Source organism: Oculina patagonica, chromosome 8, assembly GCF_052425735.1.
Source record: "Oculina patagonica isolate OP01 chromosome 8, crgOcupat, whole genome shotgun sequence".
Lineage (NCBI taxonomy): Eukaryota > Metazoa > Cnidaria > Anthozoa > Scleractinia > Oculinidae > Oculina > Oculina patagonica.
Genome location: NC_135765.1, coordinates 22,738,712 through 22,756,993, shown reverse-complemented (window position 1 = coordinate 22,756,993; position 18,282 = coordinate 22,738,712). Strand labels below are relative to the sequence as shown.

Genomic DNA, 18,282 nt, shown 5'->3' with positions numbered 1-18,282 from the left:
TTTCGCACTGTTTATCACAAAATAATTATGCTGGGAATCAACGCAGAGCTTATTAATTCGTTAAATACAAGTGTGTATAGCTATACCGAAACTGTCTTTCCGTCAGATAGTTTTTTTTTTCGGGAAATTCTCAAACTTAGCATCCTGCGAACAGAGTTCTTTATCAAAACATTCATCGGGAAGCCGGAATCGGCGTTTAGTTTTGTCAATGATAATGCTTTGGCTCGATTTTACATTTATGATATATTTACTACTTCAATTTCTTTGATTGAATCTCTTCAGTGTTAATTTAATATGCTGAACCTTTCTGTAAATACGGTTCATTTAATTTATTTCGAACTAAATAACAAACAGCATTTTACACTCTTGCTAACTCGTCGATCGACTCAACATTGAAATTAAATGGCGCGCGTATACAAACAAAGATTTTGTGACACAATCTTTCTAGGTTTCTTTTAAAAACAAATAAAGTAGGAAAAAAATAAAAACGTTATTCACCAGCCTAGGTCGGTCCGTATTGGGAAAAACTGTGCCCTCGGTCTCCCCATCCAAGACCTCGGGCACAGTTTTTCCCAATACGGACCTCCCGGCTGGTGAATAACCTATATTGATTCCATATCACTTATGTTGTTTCTTTTTGGCACACTGACTACCATTTGTTCTGTTATATTTTGTTTAGATTGTTTGATTTTTTTAGTTTTAGTACATGTACAGGGAGCAACTTTTCTTGAGTAAAATAGTAATAAACTATATTTTTAATTTAAATTGACATATTGTCTTTGAATTTCCTCAAACTTTCTCAGAATAAAGGTCCTGATGAGTGATTCACATAAATATAATTTTGAGCTCCATCCGATTTATGTTTTAGCAGCAGTGGATGAATTTCGGTTTGGGGGCTCTCAGAAGGGTTTCACTGGCAATTTTTCGACACTTTGTAAACAACTCGTCGCGAAAAGAAAACCTAACGAAACCAAATATTCAGTCATTATTCGCCGGTAGAAAGGAATGTTGGCTATTTATTACTGGGTTGGTTTTGGGTTTTGAAAAAAATTGAATTTTTTACAATTTTTTTACTTTTCCCCATTTGAAGCTAAGTTCGAAGGATCGAAAATACCGCCAATAATAAATCAACGTTGTTTTACGAGGGTTGCCGCAGTCTTCGCTGACACCTGTGGCCCTCGTTCCCTCTGGTTGAAGTGCTGGTTTTGTGGGGGGGAAACCGGAGAACCGGACAAACCCTTGGAGCGGACGGCCAACAACAAACTCAACCCACATTGGCACCGGGCCGGATCGAACCCGGACCACATTGGTGGGGGCGGCGCCTCACCACTCGCCATCCCTGCTCCCCTTAAATAATAATACATGATTTGATTTCACAAACCTACACTCCAGCGAAAGAGCAATGTCTCCGCTTCAAATATATGCAATAAAATTTTGGGGCAGTTAAAAGTACGATTTGTGAGAAGTAAAAATTCAAACAGTACTTTTGTAAACAAACGCTGCCTACGGCTCTAGCCGCTTCCTGCGTGCTTTTTATACCTAATCGTACCTTTTTGGTACGCTTCGGCGGCATATCAGGCGAGTTTGGTCGAGCCATGGTTCGTATTTTGGCGAGACGCAGTCGAGCCAAAATACCCATGGCGAGACCAAACGAGCGTACCAAAAAGCGTACCAAAAAGGGTACGATTAGGTATTTACCGTACCCAAATTCAGCCAAAAATTCGGTTATATTTAACGCTCTGTTGAAGCCATGCTTGCCAGGTACGTAGTGCAAATTGTGTTGTCCTGCTTGTGTTGATACCTTTTTGTTCTTCAACACTTTTATCAAGTTCCTCTTCTGCCTTTTGCTCCACTCGTTTGTTTGGAGTTTCATTCTCTAAATTTTCAAAATCAAAATTAAGCTAAAAATGTGGAAATTCCAACTCCATTGTTTCAGTCTGAATGTTTCAGTACTCGTCGGCAAACATCGCGCAATTGGCGAGCGCGCTCAAGTTTAGTTTTGGCGGGAAAGTTTTTCTCCTTTTACTATCGCTTAACACAAGCTAAATTTAAATTACGAGGTTCTGTTTTATTGGTAAAACATCTTTTCAATTCATCGCTCGGTAACACCACTTAACTTCAAAGTGACCGTGATATGGTGGCATATCAGGTCAGTGACTTGATATCGTAGGATATCAGGACAGTTTAGATCGCGCTTCTGATTGGCTACTTGCGAATTTGGGTACGGTAAACAACAGAACAGAGCACAGTCGAGGCTTCTTTATTTGTTAATTAAGCTCTGTTTGTGATGTGCAAACTACAATCAAAAGTCCATGCAGAAAATGAACGACATTGCTAAAACTGTTGAAACCTTACAAAGGTTACACTCAATTATTGAATCGTTCGTTGTCCTATTTATACTTTCGGCGTTAATTACCTTTGAATCCGTTGATATGACACAAATAATTGCTTAATAAAATTGTTAACCGCCAAGCGGTAAAGGATTAATTGAATTGTTTTTGCGCGCGCTGTCTTTGCGAAATTAATTGCTTTCTAATGTCTTCTCACATGAGATCGAGGCCATTCTGCCACATACCGAAATATATAGAACGACACAAAGAACCAATTTAATTTCGCTTGCGCGTTCACAGGACAACCACGGGACCACACGCCACCACAAGATTAGGATGCGATCTCCTACCGTCGAACGCAAATATCAATTCTCCACTAGTTGCCCTGTAATTGGTATCCTCATTGTGACGTGCTAATTGGGCGCGCTCATTACCAATTGTTCATTTTCAGTCAAGTGTTTACCGACTGCAGACGTGTTTTTCGCCGCTCTCGACAGTCGTCAATTCGCGATACGAAAGTTGAAATTTCAACAAGATGAACGAATCAAAGGAAGAAACAGAAAGCAATAACAAGAAAACATCAGAGAAAGAGGTAAGAAAAAGCTTATTGTTTGCTTAGTTTTACGATGACTTTTTGCTACAAATTGTTTCGGCAGTGGTGCGCGCGCATCAAAAGTTGTACTGGAATTATCCGCCTCGGAAAAACTAGGGATCGACTTTGAGAACTTCAACCACTCAAATCCAGAATATTAAACGGATTATGATTTTTCAACAATTTAAAATGAAACAGGAGGACACTGAGATTATTCCATTTGAAGATTGAACATATTGCAAGCAAACATGGGGAAAAATGACAACCGAATGACGTAATAATGCGAATAATCAATTGGAAGCAATTATCTTATTATCTAATTTACCAATTAAGATATTACTAGTAATAATCAGAGATTAGGGGAGTGCGTTCGACCCAAGATAGGTACCCAAGATAAGGCTAGCAAACGTAATCCGAGTTACACGACTGTTTATATCGTCATACAAGTTTAAAACGACCGTTTGTGCAACATAAAGCGCGCATCCAACATCACTTGAAACTATCAGAGAAACAATCTCAATCCAACAGTACACGAGGCAGCACAGCAATCTTTTTACTACTGTTATAAGGAGGACTGCCGAAACGTTTATTTTTCAGCACAATTTACAGGGCAAACTCGCAAACGCAAACCGAAGAAGATCGTAAGAACGAATCAACCTCGTTCCCAGGGTCTCTCGCAAAGAAACTGCGACGTCATTAATTAGCCAACCTGCCACATACCAAGATACATAGAACGACACAAAAAACGACTTTCACTGGACAGCCACGGGACCACACGCCACTACAAGATTAGGATTTGTTTTCCTACCGTCGAACACACAAATTGTTTACAGCCTAGCGTTATCGGCTTCATGAATTGTTTTTGCGCGCGCTGTCTTTGTTGACGTCGCTGTAACGCAATTAATTGCTTTCTAATGTCTAATCATATGAGAACGAGGCCAACTTGCCACATACCGACATACATAATACCACACATAGAAAACTACTTTCGCTTGTGCGTTCACAGGACAACCACGGGACCACAGGCTACCGCAAGATTAGGATGCGTTCTCCTGCCGTCGAACGCAAAAACTAAAAGATAATAAAATGTGAAAAACAACACGCACACGCAAACTTAAACAAGCAGGGCACGCACGCCAACGCCCAAACTTACAAGCTTTACTTAACACCCACACAACATGCACGCACGTGCACATGGTTGTGTAAACGCACGTGTAAACACAAGTATAGCAGCAAAAACACGCAAGCAGCACACAAGCTAACAATGCCCTCTGAATGCGCGCACGCTCACTCGCTCACTCACTCACTCACTCACCCGCACGTACCCACCCTCGCACGTACGAACGGCCAAACGATATTTATACCTAATCGTACCTTTTTGGTACACTTCAGTGGCATATCAGGCGAGTTTGGTCGAGCCATGGTGCGTATTTTGGCGAGACGCAGTCGAGCCAAAATACCCATGGCGAGACCAAACGAGCCTGATATGCCACTGAAGTGTGCCAAAAAGGTACGATTAGGTATTTACCGTAACCAAATTCAGCCAAAAATCCAGTTGTATTTATCGCTCTTTTGAAGCCATGCTTGCAAGGTACGTACTGCAAATTGTGTTGACTTGGTCTTCAACACTTTTACCAAGTTTCTCTTCCGCCTTTTCTCCCACTCGTTTTTTTAGAGTTTCATTCTCTAAATTTTCAAAATCAAAATTAAGCGAAACATTTGGAAATTCCGACTGCATTTTTTTTCAGTCTGAGTGTCGGCAAACATCGCGCAATTGGCGAGCGCGCTCAAGTTTAGTTTTGGCGAGAAACTTTTTCTCTTTTTACGACCGCTAAACACCGCTAAATTTAAATTACGAAGTTCTGTTTTATTGGTAATACCTCTTTTCAATTCATCGTACAGTAGAGACAATGTATGAACGACTTGCGTAAACGTGTACGTAAACGCTCGTAAAAAATTACGCTTCAGTGGAAATCCACCTATAGTTATTTTTGCTACGAATTATTATACGCACCGCATTTTAAAATGTTTTACTCAAATGTACCGCGTCGGAAAAACTCGGGATCGACTTAAATTGGGACGAACTTCAGCTGTTTTAATCCAGAAAATTGAGCGGATTCTAACATTTCAACATTATTTAATAAAACAGAAAAAAAGTTGGGAATATTTGTTTAGGGCATGAATTTTATACATTTACAAGTCGTAAACAGTGGTTTTGTAGAACACTAGCCATGGCAGACCTTGTCAGATCCATCGGCCGGTGTTTAATTCTTTACAGACCTGAGTAACTATTTTTTTTGACTACAAATAATTTTAGTAACCTTCTGAATAGTTCATCTACAATCAAACACTGGTACCTGGTGAATGCCTTGTGTTTCAATCATAAGCAATCTATCCTCAGAGGCTGCGATTCTTTCAGTCGCCACCAAGTATCGAGACCTCTGGGCTAGACTGAAAGCCTGCGAAAAAGACGACCAAATCTGATTGGTTGTTGAAAACTTGTTTATTTCGTCCACAATCTCCGGCGCACGCGCACCGTCAAACCAGAACCAGGAATTCCTGATTCCAGTTTTGGAATCACCCAGACGTATTGCGTTTCCTGTGAGCTGGTCAAAGGGAATGCTGGCTCTGGGAATAAGATTTTAAAGTGGAGTTGTGATTTGAGTGATTAGCGCTGTTTTAGTTTCAGTGTCAAAAGTAATTTGCGTTTGCTTTGGTTTTGTATCATTACATGTACGCTTAGTGATTGGTTTAGAAATCTCCTGCCACTTAGCCAATCATAAGTAAAACTTAATCCGTCGCGACTAGCTAACACACTTTTTCCCGCCCCCCCAACGCTTAGCGTCTCTAAAATAGATACACCCTGTGGCGTGGCACATACCCGTACAGTTATTTTAAGAAATTGAGCCGCACCTCAAAATATGTGCGAGCAAGTCAAGTTTGGTTTTGGTTTTTACTTCTGGCTGGCTGAGAAAGTGGTAGAAGTTTATTATGATGATGATAAAGCTTGTTCCATTGCAGCATTGTCCCTTCTTGTGTGACAACATTATGGAGGCTGAGGAAGCTCTTGAAGTGAGGCCCTGGCAAGGATTAAGAGGTAGGTGTTTGTCTATGGCTTTAATTTTGTTTTGGATCTGTAAGCTCACTTAAATCGCATTTTTTTTCATTTTTAAAATTGTTTGGCTAGTTATGAGCTAAATAAGCCCCAACCTGCTCAAAACGCAACTTGAAGCATGAAGGCGTGTCTTTCTTTCCTCAAGAATACACCTTATGACGCTTTTGCCTAGGCTTGCGGAAAAGTCCAAATGTGGGGATAGATTTTGGTTCAGAAATATTCTCGTCCCCAGAGTCCACGATTCTTCTGGTCTGCACCACCTAGGATCAAGACCGCTGGCTGGCTCCAACACTCAAAGTTTGCGATTTACAGGCTCATTGTCACATCTGACAGTACTGATTGGCTGAAAATTCAAAACGAGTACTCTGAGCTTTCGCACAAATCGGGAAATACAACAAGTCTCCATCCTTGGCACAGACCAAATCGATTGTGGACGAAAAAGTGTCAGGAAGTCGATATCTGTTTTGCTGATGGAGGTTCGTGTATTGTTGATGGATGCATTGATTGTTCTGTATTGGCGATATAACTGCTTCCACATGAAATGGATGCAAAACTAGGGCTGAAGTTAACTAACATTAAACTTAAGGGTGACCCACATACATGTGCATCATACAATAAGGCGGATCGGTGAGTTTTGTTAATTCCTGGTGGATTAACATAGCCTGTAGTCAATTATTATGACCTAACAGTGGGGGGGGGGGGGGGGGGCCCCCCCTAACAATTTACGGAGTAAGCCACGGTTAACATAAGCATGCCTAGTGAAACGATTTCCCCACCTTATCGATGTTACATGTGTCTTTCGAAGCCAGTAGAAATAACTAACATAAATTAGTTAGAGTAAAATTACTGAACGCTCCAATGGTAAATGCTCAGTGCAAGCATCGATTTAATGACAGAGACACTTTTGTCTGCAGTTAACATCAGCATGCCTATTGAAGAGATTTCCCCGCTGGATGTACACAAGTCGTCACAAGCTGTAGCAACAGTAAAAACCTTTCCTGTTAGTGAGAATGATATCAGTAAAGTTTATGGTGAAATGAGTGACCATTCATTGGCAGTGACAGATTTCTTAAATCTGGAACAAGCTTTAATGAGTAACAACATTATGGAAGCCGAGGAATCTCTTGCAGTGAGGCCCTGGCAAGGCTTAAGAGGTATGTCCTAAGTTACTGTTAGGTGTTTATCTTTGGCCTAAATTTTGTTTTGGATCTGCAAGTTCACCAATATATTTGACATCAAATATTGATGAGAATTCAGAGTCCTGACTTCAAAAAACCTTCGAAGGCTTTAAAGTTTGATTGATAAAACAGAACCTGAAGAATACGGTGGTCAGGGGGGTAAAATCACTTTTCATTCGAGTTGCTGTGAGGTTTGAGGGTAATAAAAAGGAATATTTTGGCGGGAATTTTCTGTTTCGCTGATGTAGGTGCCTCAATTCTTGACGGATGCATTGATCGCATTGGCCATATAACTGCTTCAATACTAGGGCTGACGTGAACTTCAACCGTGACTAACATACATGTCTACCATGCAATAAAATGGATCAGTGAGTTTTGTTCATTCCTGGTGGATTAACAAAGCCTATAGCATTATGACTTAACAGCATTGATAACAGGGTACCCCAAGGTTAAAATCAGCATGCCTAATGAAAGGATACTCTCTCCTTACCGATGTTACTTGTGTCTTTCGTGACCAGAAGAAACAACTTATATTAATTAGTGAGAGCAATTCACTAAACACTCCAATGATATTGTTCAATGAAGCCATCAATTTATTAATGACAGAGACAGTTTCCTCTACAGATAACACCAGCATGCCCATTGAAGAGGTTTTCCCGCTCGGTTGTAAAAAAGGTAGAAACCTTTCGCATGAGCGAGAACGACATCTCTGAAGTCACCTGTGATGTTGGTGAAATGAGTGACAATTCGTTGGAAGTGACAAGGTCCTGTGATCCTACCATCAGCATGCCCATTGAAAAGGTTTATCCGCTGGATGTAGACTCGTCTTCTAAAGCTGTAGCTACGGAAGCAACATGTAACGTCTGTGTGAATGCAATCAGTGAAGTAACCTGTGATATTGGTGAAATGAGTGACCATTCATTGGCAGTGACAGATTCCTCTTTTCTGGAACAAGCTTTAATGGGGAACAGCATTATGGAGACAGAGGAAGCTCTTGCAGTGAGGCCATGGCAAGGATTAAGAGGTATGTACTAAGATACTGTTACATGTTTATCTATGGCTTTAATTTTGTTCTGGTTCTGCAAGTTTACTGACATATTTGGCAGCAAAAATGAATGAAAATACAGTAGAATCCTGACTTCAAGAAAGGCTACAAAATTTGATTGAGAAAACAAAATACGGGGGTCAGGGAGGACAATCACGTTTCATTCAAATTACTGGAAGGTTCGAGGGGTCATAAAAATCGATATTTGGGAGGGGGGGGGGGGGCATTTTACTCCTTTGCGTTGTAATTTCAAAGTGGAGCCCTTTTGGCCAGTTATGAGCTCACTAAGCTCCAATGTACTTTTAGCATGATGACTTGCCTTTCTTCCCACTAGTCTCGCATTTATGACATTTTCGTCTGGGCTTGCGCAAATGACCAAGGTTGGGGATGGTTTTTAGGTCAGAAACATTCTCGTCCCCAGAGTCCACGATCCTTATGGTCTGCACCAGGGATCAATACCTCTGGCTGGCTCCAACACTAAAAATCCGGGACTCACAGGCTCATTGTCAAATCTGATTGGCTGTAAATTCAGAACAAGTACTCTGCGCATGCTCAAAAATCGAGAAATGCTAGAGGTTGCAATCAATGGCACAGAGCAGAAGATTAGAAGGATCCTGGACGAGAATGGGTCAAAAAGATATTTTCTGTTTCGCTGATGGAGGTGTGTCAATTCCCGGTTAATGCATTGATCGCACTGTACTGGCCATATACCTGCTTCCACATGGAATAAATGCACAACTAGGGTTGAAGTGAACTAACATTAAACTTAAAGGTTCCATCGTGACCCATACACATGTGTTGCATGCAATAAGGCGGATCAGTGATTTTGTTTTCATTTCTGACTGGTGGATTTACATAACCTTTTGTTTCTTATAATGACTTAACAGCAATGAAGGGGTACCCCAAGGTTAACATCAGCATGCCTAGCGAAAGGATTTCCTCTCTTTGCCAATGTTACCTGCTTCTTCCAAAACCAGAAGAAACAAAAAACATTGATAAGTGAGAGCAAAATCACCGAACGCTTTAATGATATTCTCAATGCACCAATCATGTTATGACAGAGACAGTTTTCTCTGCAGTTAACATCAGCATGCCTATTGAAGATGTTTCCCAGCTGGATGTACACGACGAACCATCTGAAGCCGTTACAACAGTGGAATCCTTTCACCTGAGCGAGGACGACATCAGTGAAGTCAACTGTGAAATTAGTGAAAGGAGTGTCCATTCATTTGCAGTGAAAGGTTCGCCCTTGTTGGATGGACAAAAATCAACTGAAGACACCGAAAAAGCCAGTAGCATCAGTGAGAATGAAATCAATGGAGTGACCTACGACTATGGTGAAATTAGTGACATTTCCTTGTCAGTGGCTGGGTCGTCTGCATTAAACATCAGCACGCCCAATGAAATGGGTTCCTCACTGGATGAACATGAGTCAAGAAAACGGAAGAGAAGCTGTGAAAACTGCCTGGATGAAGATTTCGTTGAGCTATTAATAAAACGCAGACGGCTATTGGACATTGAAGGGTCTTCTGTTTCTGAATATTCCAATGGTGAAATGGGTTTAAAGTATCCTGAGGGAAATTCTTTAGAGAAGCATATCTCTTCCGGGCATACACTGGTATTAAAAGAGTCGTTTGAAGCTAACGTCAACATGCCCACTGAAACAGTTTCCTCACTTGCTAATGAAATGAGTGGCCATTCATTGGCAGTGACAGGGTCCCCTGTTGCAAACGTCAGTGCGCCTATAGAAAAAAGGTTCTTCACTGTATGTACAGGAGTCATGTCAAGGTGTTGCTTCCGAAGATGCTGGTAACCTTTTTGAGAATGAAATCAGTGAATGCAGTTGTCTAAGTTGTGACCATTGGATGGCAGTGACACAGTCGTTTCCGCCTTACATCAGCATGACCGTTGATAAGGTTGCTTCATCGAATGAACTCGAGTCATCTGATTTTGAAGCAACAGTAGAAACCTTTCAAATGAGCGAAAACGACATCAGTGAAGTCACCTGTAATAAGAGTGAAATGAGTGACCATTCGCTGACACTGACGGGATCCTCTGCAACCAGTGTCAGCATGCCTATTGCAAAGGTTTCCTCACTTGATGTACATGATTCATCTCAAGCTTTTGCTACTGAAGAAGATGTTTACATTGGCGAGAATGAAATCAATGAATGCAGTTGTGCAATTTGTAAAATGAGTGACCATTGTTTGGCAGTGACGCGGTCATTTTCACGTTTCATCAGCATGCCCATTGAAAAGGTTTCCTCGCTGGATAAACTTGAGTCAACTGACGCTGCTGCTACCAAAGACATATGTAACATCAGTGAAAATGAAATCAGTGAGGTTACCTGCGATAATGATGGGATGAGTGACCATTCATTGACATTAACATGGTCCCCGGTTGCTAACATCAGCATACCTATTGAAAAGGTTTCCACGCCGGATGTACACAAGTCATCTGATTCTGTAGGTACCGAAGACACAGGCTACGTCTGTGAGAACGAAATCAGTGAGGTCACCAGTCATAATGGTAAAATGAGTGACCATTCTTTGGCAGTGGCAGGGTCCTCTGCTACCAACATGAGCATGCCTTTTGAAAAGGCTCCCAAACTGGATGTACACGAGTTAACCGAGGCTGTTGCTACTGAAAAGCTAGAGGCCAGCGGCATTGGTGGAAATGAAATCAATGAATGCAGTTGTGTAATTTGTAAAGTGAGTGACCATTGTTTGGCAGTGACCCGGTCGTTTTCACGTTACATCAGCATGCCCGTTGGAAAGGTTTCTCCACAGGATGTTCACGAGTCATCTGAAGCTGTGGCTGCCAAACAAGCCAGGAACATGGGTGAGAATGAATTCAGTGAATACAGTGAGGTTTCTTCACTGGATGTTCACGAGGCAGCCGAGGCGAGAAATACAAGGCAAAGGAAGCGGAAGAGAACCTCAGTAAAGAACGTGGATGAGTCTGTCAGGCAGTCTGAAGATTTCATTGAGCCATTGCGTAAATTCAAACGGCAGTGTAACATTGAAGAGGCTGCTGTTCCTGTATTTTCCAAGAATGAACTGTGTGGCAATGAAGCAGTGGAGGATGGGGGCCGTCATTCTGACTCTAGCCAGGTTTTTACTTTTTTAAAGCTTCCATATGATGTACCTGTCAATTCTCAAAAGGGTGCTCTTCCTGCGATTTCCAAGGATGAACTGTGTGGCAATAAAGAAGAGCAGGATTACAGTTATCAATCTGACTTCAGTCACGTTTCTGCTTCTTCTAAGCCGCCATTTGATGGACATGACAATTCGGAAGAGGCTGCGACTCCTGCATTTTCCAAAGAGGAGCTGTGTGGCAATGAAGCAGTGAAGGATAACAGTCATCAATCTGACTCCAGTCACGTTTCTGCTTTTTCTAAGCTGCCGTGTAATGTACCTGTCAATTCTAAAGAGGCTACTGTTCCTACAGTTTCCAGTGAAACTATGGAGAAAGGCAATCACAAATCTGACTCTAGTCACATTTCCGCTTCTTCTAAGCTGCCATGTGATGTGCCTGTCAATTTTGAAAATGCATCAGCGTTGTGCGCTAAGATCAAGACTGAGGATGTGTCTGTTGGAGCCCTGGCGTCTGATGTAGACACACCTGACACCACTGGTTTTGTTAATTACTGCCTGAGGACTGCGTATCAACTTCTGGTTGGTGCCGTGCGCCAGGATCCAGTTGGTTCCATTTCTCTGGAAAGCAGAATCCATCAACGTCAGGTAAGTTTTTTTTGTTTTCTTTCGTTATAGGTTCTTTAAAATACAGTTAGACACTTAACATGGTTAATACATGCAGGCAAAAAACCCCAACTTTTATAAATTACTGTTTGGCAGGGTTTTAAAAAAACAATTTATTGTTTTTGTATTACAGGAGCCGGGCACTGCACAGTCGTCTCAATCGACCAGAGCTCGCCGAAGACGAATGAAGAGAGTGTGGAACGGAGAAGCCTTCGTTCCCGAGGTATGCGTATAAAAATAAGTTTTTTCGCTTTCTTTATTATTTACACTAACCAATCACGAGCTGCATTCGCGCAAGGCCCAACATGTGTTTAGTTGGAGTACAAATTGAAAAATGTTTCACTTCTTAAAAATAATTATAAATATTTGATGCTAGTGCTGTAATACAGCACAAATTATAAAATCATAAATAGCACATGTCTGGAAAAGAACAATTTGCGTGAACAATACAATTAATTTCAGTTCATTAGATAATTTCAGTGATTGGGAATGCTGTATAATACTTTTAATTGGTTTAAGCGTTTCATTCCTCCTTTAAGTACTCTCCGAGTGATTGTTTGTACTAAGAAATTTTTATTTATTTACACAAAAGTTTTACACTAGCAAATTATGCCAAAAGGACAGATTTTTTCCTTAATCTTTGTAGAGATAAATGTGTATTACAAATAAGCCCGTTACAACTGTACAACGGTACAACGCTTCATGGCCTTTTCTTTACGATATTTTGTGCCTGTTCAAAGCAATTAAAAGCTTTATGTTTCCTTTGCACCGTTTATGCCACAGGTTCAAAAACGGGGACGAAACACTCCCTATTTGCGGAGGCTTCGACCAAGAAGACAATAAGACCAGGAGCAGGTCGTCTCCGGTCATGGCAAAATGTCACCCAAGCCGTGAACATTTTTAATTTTTTATTTTTATTTCAACATGATTTGTAAATAAGCAACATCTTTCTGCTTGGTAAGCGGGTAAAAATAATTTAAAATGAGGTAAAAAGCAAAAGAAAAAACAAAAAATTTCAAAAGAATAAAAAAAATTTGTTTTTCAAAAACCTGACTAAAATCCTAACCCACTTACCCTCCTACCAGTTAACCCTAAACCTCTAACTCACTAACTCACTAACTCATTAACCCACTAACCCTCTTACCTCTTAACCCAACCCACTAACCCCAATATCCGCTACTGTTAAACCCACTAACACCCAAGCCTTCCTTTACCCTATACTTTCCTGAATTGTCCATTACCCCAACACCCTTCTTACAAACGTTTTCGACCCCTCAAGTCTCCCACTATCCACAAACTTCCCATTTCTTTAATCCCCACCAAAACCATTGTCCCCGCTGCCCTGACCCTTCCATTACCACAATTCCAACTTTTACTCTCCTCAAACTTCCCAATTCTCTTAATCCACAATACCAATTTAACAACCACGTACATGGATGCATCTCCCATTACCCGATCCCTGTATCTACCAATATCCCTTCAAATAAATGCTAAAGGGTAACCCGCCTTGCCGGGGCACTCGGTCTACTTGCCCGGGGCACCCTTCTAGGCGGGATAGCTTTTTTCCATGTAAACGGTTATGCCCGAGCTATCCCGGCTTGCCGGGATAAGTTTTCGCGCGTGTTTTTAAACTAAATTTGAAGTTAATGGCATAAAATGTATAAATTCTGGACCCAAACAGTGCTATTTGATCAAAATAAGTTTTATCGGTCGCCTGGAAATATTTCTTTGAGCAACAGCTAATTAATTCGAAATTTTCGTGGGAATGATTATCCTAATTCACGACACAACAAATTTAATTTCAATTTGGCGGCCAAATACTGTTGAATTTCGATTGAATTTCGCCAAAAATGAACGCAGTAAATTTCTGAGAACTCGCACATCAAATTAAAATAGGTTTGAAGACGAAAAGCCTTGATTATTCAGTAAAAAGTCATATTTTTCTTCAATCATTTGGAGCTACATTGTTTTCCCACGCCGTGACACGCTTCAATGACGCTGTCTCATCTCGGGTAGAAGGGTTGTGAATTCTGCATGTAAAGGCGGGCTAGGTTTTATCCCTTCTAGCCGCGTAACTCGGTTAGCCGGGGCACCCTCCCTCCATGTAAACAGGCCCTTAGCCTAAAATCTTCGACTTCCAACTTATCCAACGCTTACTATTCCTGAACCCTACTATTCCCAAATGCACACTTCTTATAACTAACGAGTAAACACTAACCCTAAAACCACAAACCATCAACTCTCGACCAACAAAAAAATCAACATAAATCAATTCAAACAAATTAAGTAATATTAATAAAAAAAAAATCAAACGCAAACTGAAAAACGAAATCAAAAGTTTTATAAGTAGAAATATACCAACAACGTTTAGTTTCTACTTGTAAAAAAGAAAAAAAACTGGCAGAACAAATCAATTCAAACAAGTTAAGTAATGATAATAAAAAACTCAAACGCAAACTGAAAAACGAAATCAAAAGTTTAATAAGTAGAAATATACCAACAACGTTTAGTTTCTACTTGTAAAAAAGAAAAAAAAAACTGGCAGAACAAATCAATTCAAACAAGTTAAGTAATGATAATAAAAAACTCAAACGCAAACTGAAAAACGAAATCAAAAGTTTAATAAGTAGAAATATACCAACAACGTTTAGTTTCTACTTGTAAAAAAGAAAAAAAAACTGGCAGAACACCTGAAGACAATCCTGGTTAAAAGTTTCCTTACTGTCTTCAGATGCTTTGGAGGAGGACAACAATTTAAAAACAAATGAAAACAAGCTCATCCAAGCAGAAATGATGTTGAAGAGATAATCATTCTGGACAATGTAAAACCGGCAAAGAGGGAATTAAACTGTGCATTCATTTTTCAACAGTGTTTGTCAAATCTCTGAATAATTAGCTATATTATACTTATTTATTCATATTTTGCATTAATGTTTGAGTCCTGATATTTACATTCAACCGGGTTCCCAAGTAGTTAGAAACTAAACCTGCCTATGCACCGCGCACACCTCATTTCTCTTGCGATTCTCAAAGACATAACATTTGGCTTTGTCATATTAAAGAAGCTATACCTCACATAGATGGCTACCGGCGATATCTTAAAATTACATACGAAACAGAAGCAATACTAAAAAACACCTCCGAAGAAATGGGAACTTTTGAACTTTCATTTGAGAAGGTTTCTGCCATCAGATAGTTTTCTTCCTTTCATTTTTTTCTTTTCTTTTTTGCTTTACTGCAGTGTGCTTATTGCTTGTATCGTCCTTGCTTAGCAGTGAAAAGCAATCGATAGTATCGTTTCTTTTTATATACCCCTGTATATCTGTCTTTTTATTGCGATGCATTTATTTGGAGGTAACGAAATCGAGAGCTCTGGAAGCGTCTCACTAGTTTTGCTGAAGAGAAAAGTAGAACACAGATTGGAAGACCAACTGTTTGGGATAAATGGCCACGAAAGTGACGTTTTATTTAAAAACAATGAATAAAACCAAAAACTAACATCTCTTCAGGAAAGGTGGGGGACAAAATTACGCCACGTTTAGAAAAGACTTTAAGACGAAAATAAATGACAGTCCGCGGGTTGGTGACTGGGGAGGCGGTGGGAAAATTAACGATTTTTCGACAAGATAGTTGGCACAGGATGATGGCGCCCAGGAAGGGCCCAGTGTTACAGATAACTGCTCTTTTATACACGCCATGAACACGTACTGTCGCCTGATTGGTCACAGAACCATAAAACGCGGACTGTCAAGTAACAGGAAATGGCCCGCAATAAAATGACATTACGATTTCGCAACTTCATATTAATGTTTGTTTTTTGTTCGTATTGTATTGTTGTGAGAGTTAATAAAAAACAAACAAACAAAAAGCAATGCAAAAATCTACAAAAAGGAATTATGTACGCTTTACTTTAGGCAAGCTATACAAGTTCCCGAGTTTCGAAAAGCAAATGCGGTATTACATAAGTGAAGATATATTTCCTACGGGTATGTTCATTTTCTTACAAATCCAGTCGGGTATATTTTTTCAGTGTAGGGGACAGACCATTAGAAAATTTATAAGGGGTGGACAAAATACAAAAAAACATTGTGCAAGGGAAAATGTCCAAAAAAATTCATGCATAGCCGATGAAGGGAGAAAATTCACACATCGACCCTCACGACTATTTTCCAGCCATCCAAAAAAAAAAAATAAAAAAAAATTGCAGAAGTCTTGCCCCCCCCCCCCCCCAAATATGCTGCAGAGCCAGTGGAAGAAAACACAATTCATCCGAGCTGAAAAATCCCCACCATCCCCTAGAACTTTTCTAATGGTCTATAGCTAATTACAAGTTGTTGTTTTTGATTTTGCGGCCGAATGTAGCGAATTATAATTATATTTACATTTTTCATTCCAAAATGTTTCGGTAATACAGGGTACAACAAATATATGTTATTAACTTATATTAAAGTTTTTAAAGAGTATTCATATCCTTGTCTGAAGTAGTCCAGAAATTGAAAGCCGTCTTCCGCCATCTTGGGGTAACTTAGCAACCTGGCAATGTCAATGAGCTCAACGTTTGCTATCTCTTGGAGTTAAGTTTGTGCAAAAGGATACTGTACAAACAGGCTTTTCGAAAAACAAGTTAATACAGAATAAAAAAGGAGTGTCAAGTCGCAATAGTTTGGATATTATTTGGACGCTGAAATTTTGGTGAGGGGGAAGGGGGGGGGGGGGGGGGGGTGTCAACTATATATGGCGGCACTGATACGACACTTCAGACTTCCAGCCTGGTATTACATGAGACGAGCCAGCCTGGGATGGACTATCATCATCTCCTTTATTTAAAAACGATAAGGGTTTATGTACACGATAAGGGTTTATGGACTAGATTTGGAGAATTAAGAGACAAACTTAAATCAAAGCTCTTTCGGTCAAAACTACAATTTCTCCATAAAATACACCCGGATGTTGTCTACCTTTATACATAAATACAAATGTATCTCGTCAAGTCCTGTCAGTACTAAAACGTTCGGCAATCCATGAAGGATAATTCAGCAAAAGAAACTCTTTGCTGTTTACTCTTTCAACCGTTCTCATTGGTGGAAACAGCTAATGTTTGCACTTATTTTGCAATAGAGTTCAACTATATATGTTGTGGTTTCAGCGTTTAAAAACACTGAAAGGAAATCGTTTTCAATTTTTTAACAACGATTTGTTTAAATTAAGCTGAGAAGCATTTTAGGCGTCAAATATTATACACTTTATGTCTGGTCTCGAGAGAAACAGTTAGTGTTGTTTTCTCGAGAGCTTCAATGTTTCTGATGTTTGTCTCGGGAAACATCGAGATTCGAGGGAAAACAAAACTAACTGTTTTCTGAGGGAACAGACATTAAGTGCCTTGTTATACATTCAAAGGATAAACAAATTAAGGAGGCTCGATGTAGTTTTTTTAGCCGAAGGGTGGTTGTTTTGAAAATTAAAATTTTCTAAGAAGCCAATGTTCGATTTTTGCCAAAATACACCATAATGATCAAATATGACCAAATTTTAATTTTTTCCCGTCACTTTGTCACAAAGGTTACCATAGCAACCATTGACGTTTTCTTTTGTTCTCAAACAAGCTTGATTTTCTCGAAATCTAGATTGACTCTTGGTATTCATTTTTTGATATGTTCAAGTATAGTAGATTGACTACCTGTACACAAAATTTTAGGAAAATCTGTAAGAGCGTTTAAGAGTAAATCAAGAATGAAGTTTTTGGTATTTTCTTATAATTTCCTACAATCGGCAGTCGATATATTTTAACATATTAAAGCGAAATGTCTTTCGCTTTTTGTTAATGGTCTTTGATGGTGTAAGTATTTATATTTTAATGAGAGTAACTGTGCTCAAATAATACGAAACTATTTTAAAGCGCCTATTTTTTATTAAAACGGTGTTTTTCTAAAAATTTCAATCTTGATTTACTCGAAAACGCTCTTACAGATTTTTCTAAAATTTCGTCTACAGTTAGTCAATCTACTAAACTTTAACATATCAAAAAATAAACACCAAGAGTTAATCTAGATGTCTAGAAAATCAAGCTTGTTTGAGAACAAAAGAAAATGTCAATCGTTGCTATGGTAACCTTTGTGACTAAGTGACAGGTAAAACATTAAAATTTGGTCATATTTGATCATTATGGTATATTTTGGCAAAAATCGAACATTGGCTTCCTAGATAATTTTAATTTTCAAAATAACCACCCTTCGGCTAAAAAAAAACTACATCGAGCCTCCT

At 39.6% G+C, this 18,282-nt stretch overlaps 3 protein-coding genes across 11 annotated transcripts in view; all 3 read left to right on the top strand.

Annotated features, from left to right (window-relative positions):
- Positions 1-18,282, top strand: part of LOC144661919 (uncharacterized) — a 103,515-nt gene that overhangs the window by 69,892 nt on the left and 15,341 nt on the right. The window lies entirely within an intron of this gene.
- On the top strand, positions 2,788-10,228 carry LOC144661936 (uncharacterized). Of its 5 annotated transcripts, XM_078522650.1 has the most exons (6): positions 2,866-2,922; positions 5,944-6,019; positions 6,183-6,513; positions 6,952-7,191; positions 7,828-8,239; positions 9,340-10,228. In XM_078522650.1, the coding sequence occupies exons 5-6, from the start codon at positions 7,906-7,908 to the stop codon at positions 10,071-10,073; spliced, it is 1,068 nt and encodes a 355-aa protein (XP_078378776.1). In that variant the 5' UTR covers positions 2,866-2,922; positions 5,944-6,019; positions 6,183-6,513; positions 6,952-7,191; positions 7,828-7,905; the 3' UTR covers positions 10,074-10,228. The 5 variants fall into 5 exon arrangements, with proteins under 5 accessions (XP_078378780.1, XP_078378779.1, XP_078378776.1 ...); XM_078522651.1 differs by lacking the exon at positions 2,866-2,922 and having other exon boundaries at positions 5,942-6,019; positions 6,210-6,513; XM_078522654.1 differs by lacking the exons at positions 6,183-6,513; positions 9,340-10,228 and having other exon boundaries at positions 2,788-2,922; positions 7,840-8,067.
- LOC144661927 (uncharacterized) lies at positions 10,238-13,495 on the top strand. The gene is made up of 3 exons (XM_078522640.1): positions 10,238-12,003; positions 12,155-12,244; positions 12,805-13,495. The coding sequence occupies exons 1-3, from the start codon at positions 10,282-10,284 to the stop codon at positions 12,862-12,864; spliced, it is 1,872 nt and encodes a 623-aa protein (XP_078378766.1). The 5' UTR covers positions 10,238-10,281; the 3' UTR covers positions 12,865-13,495.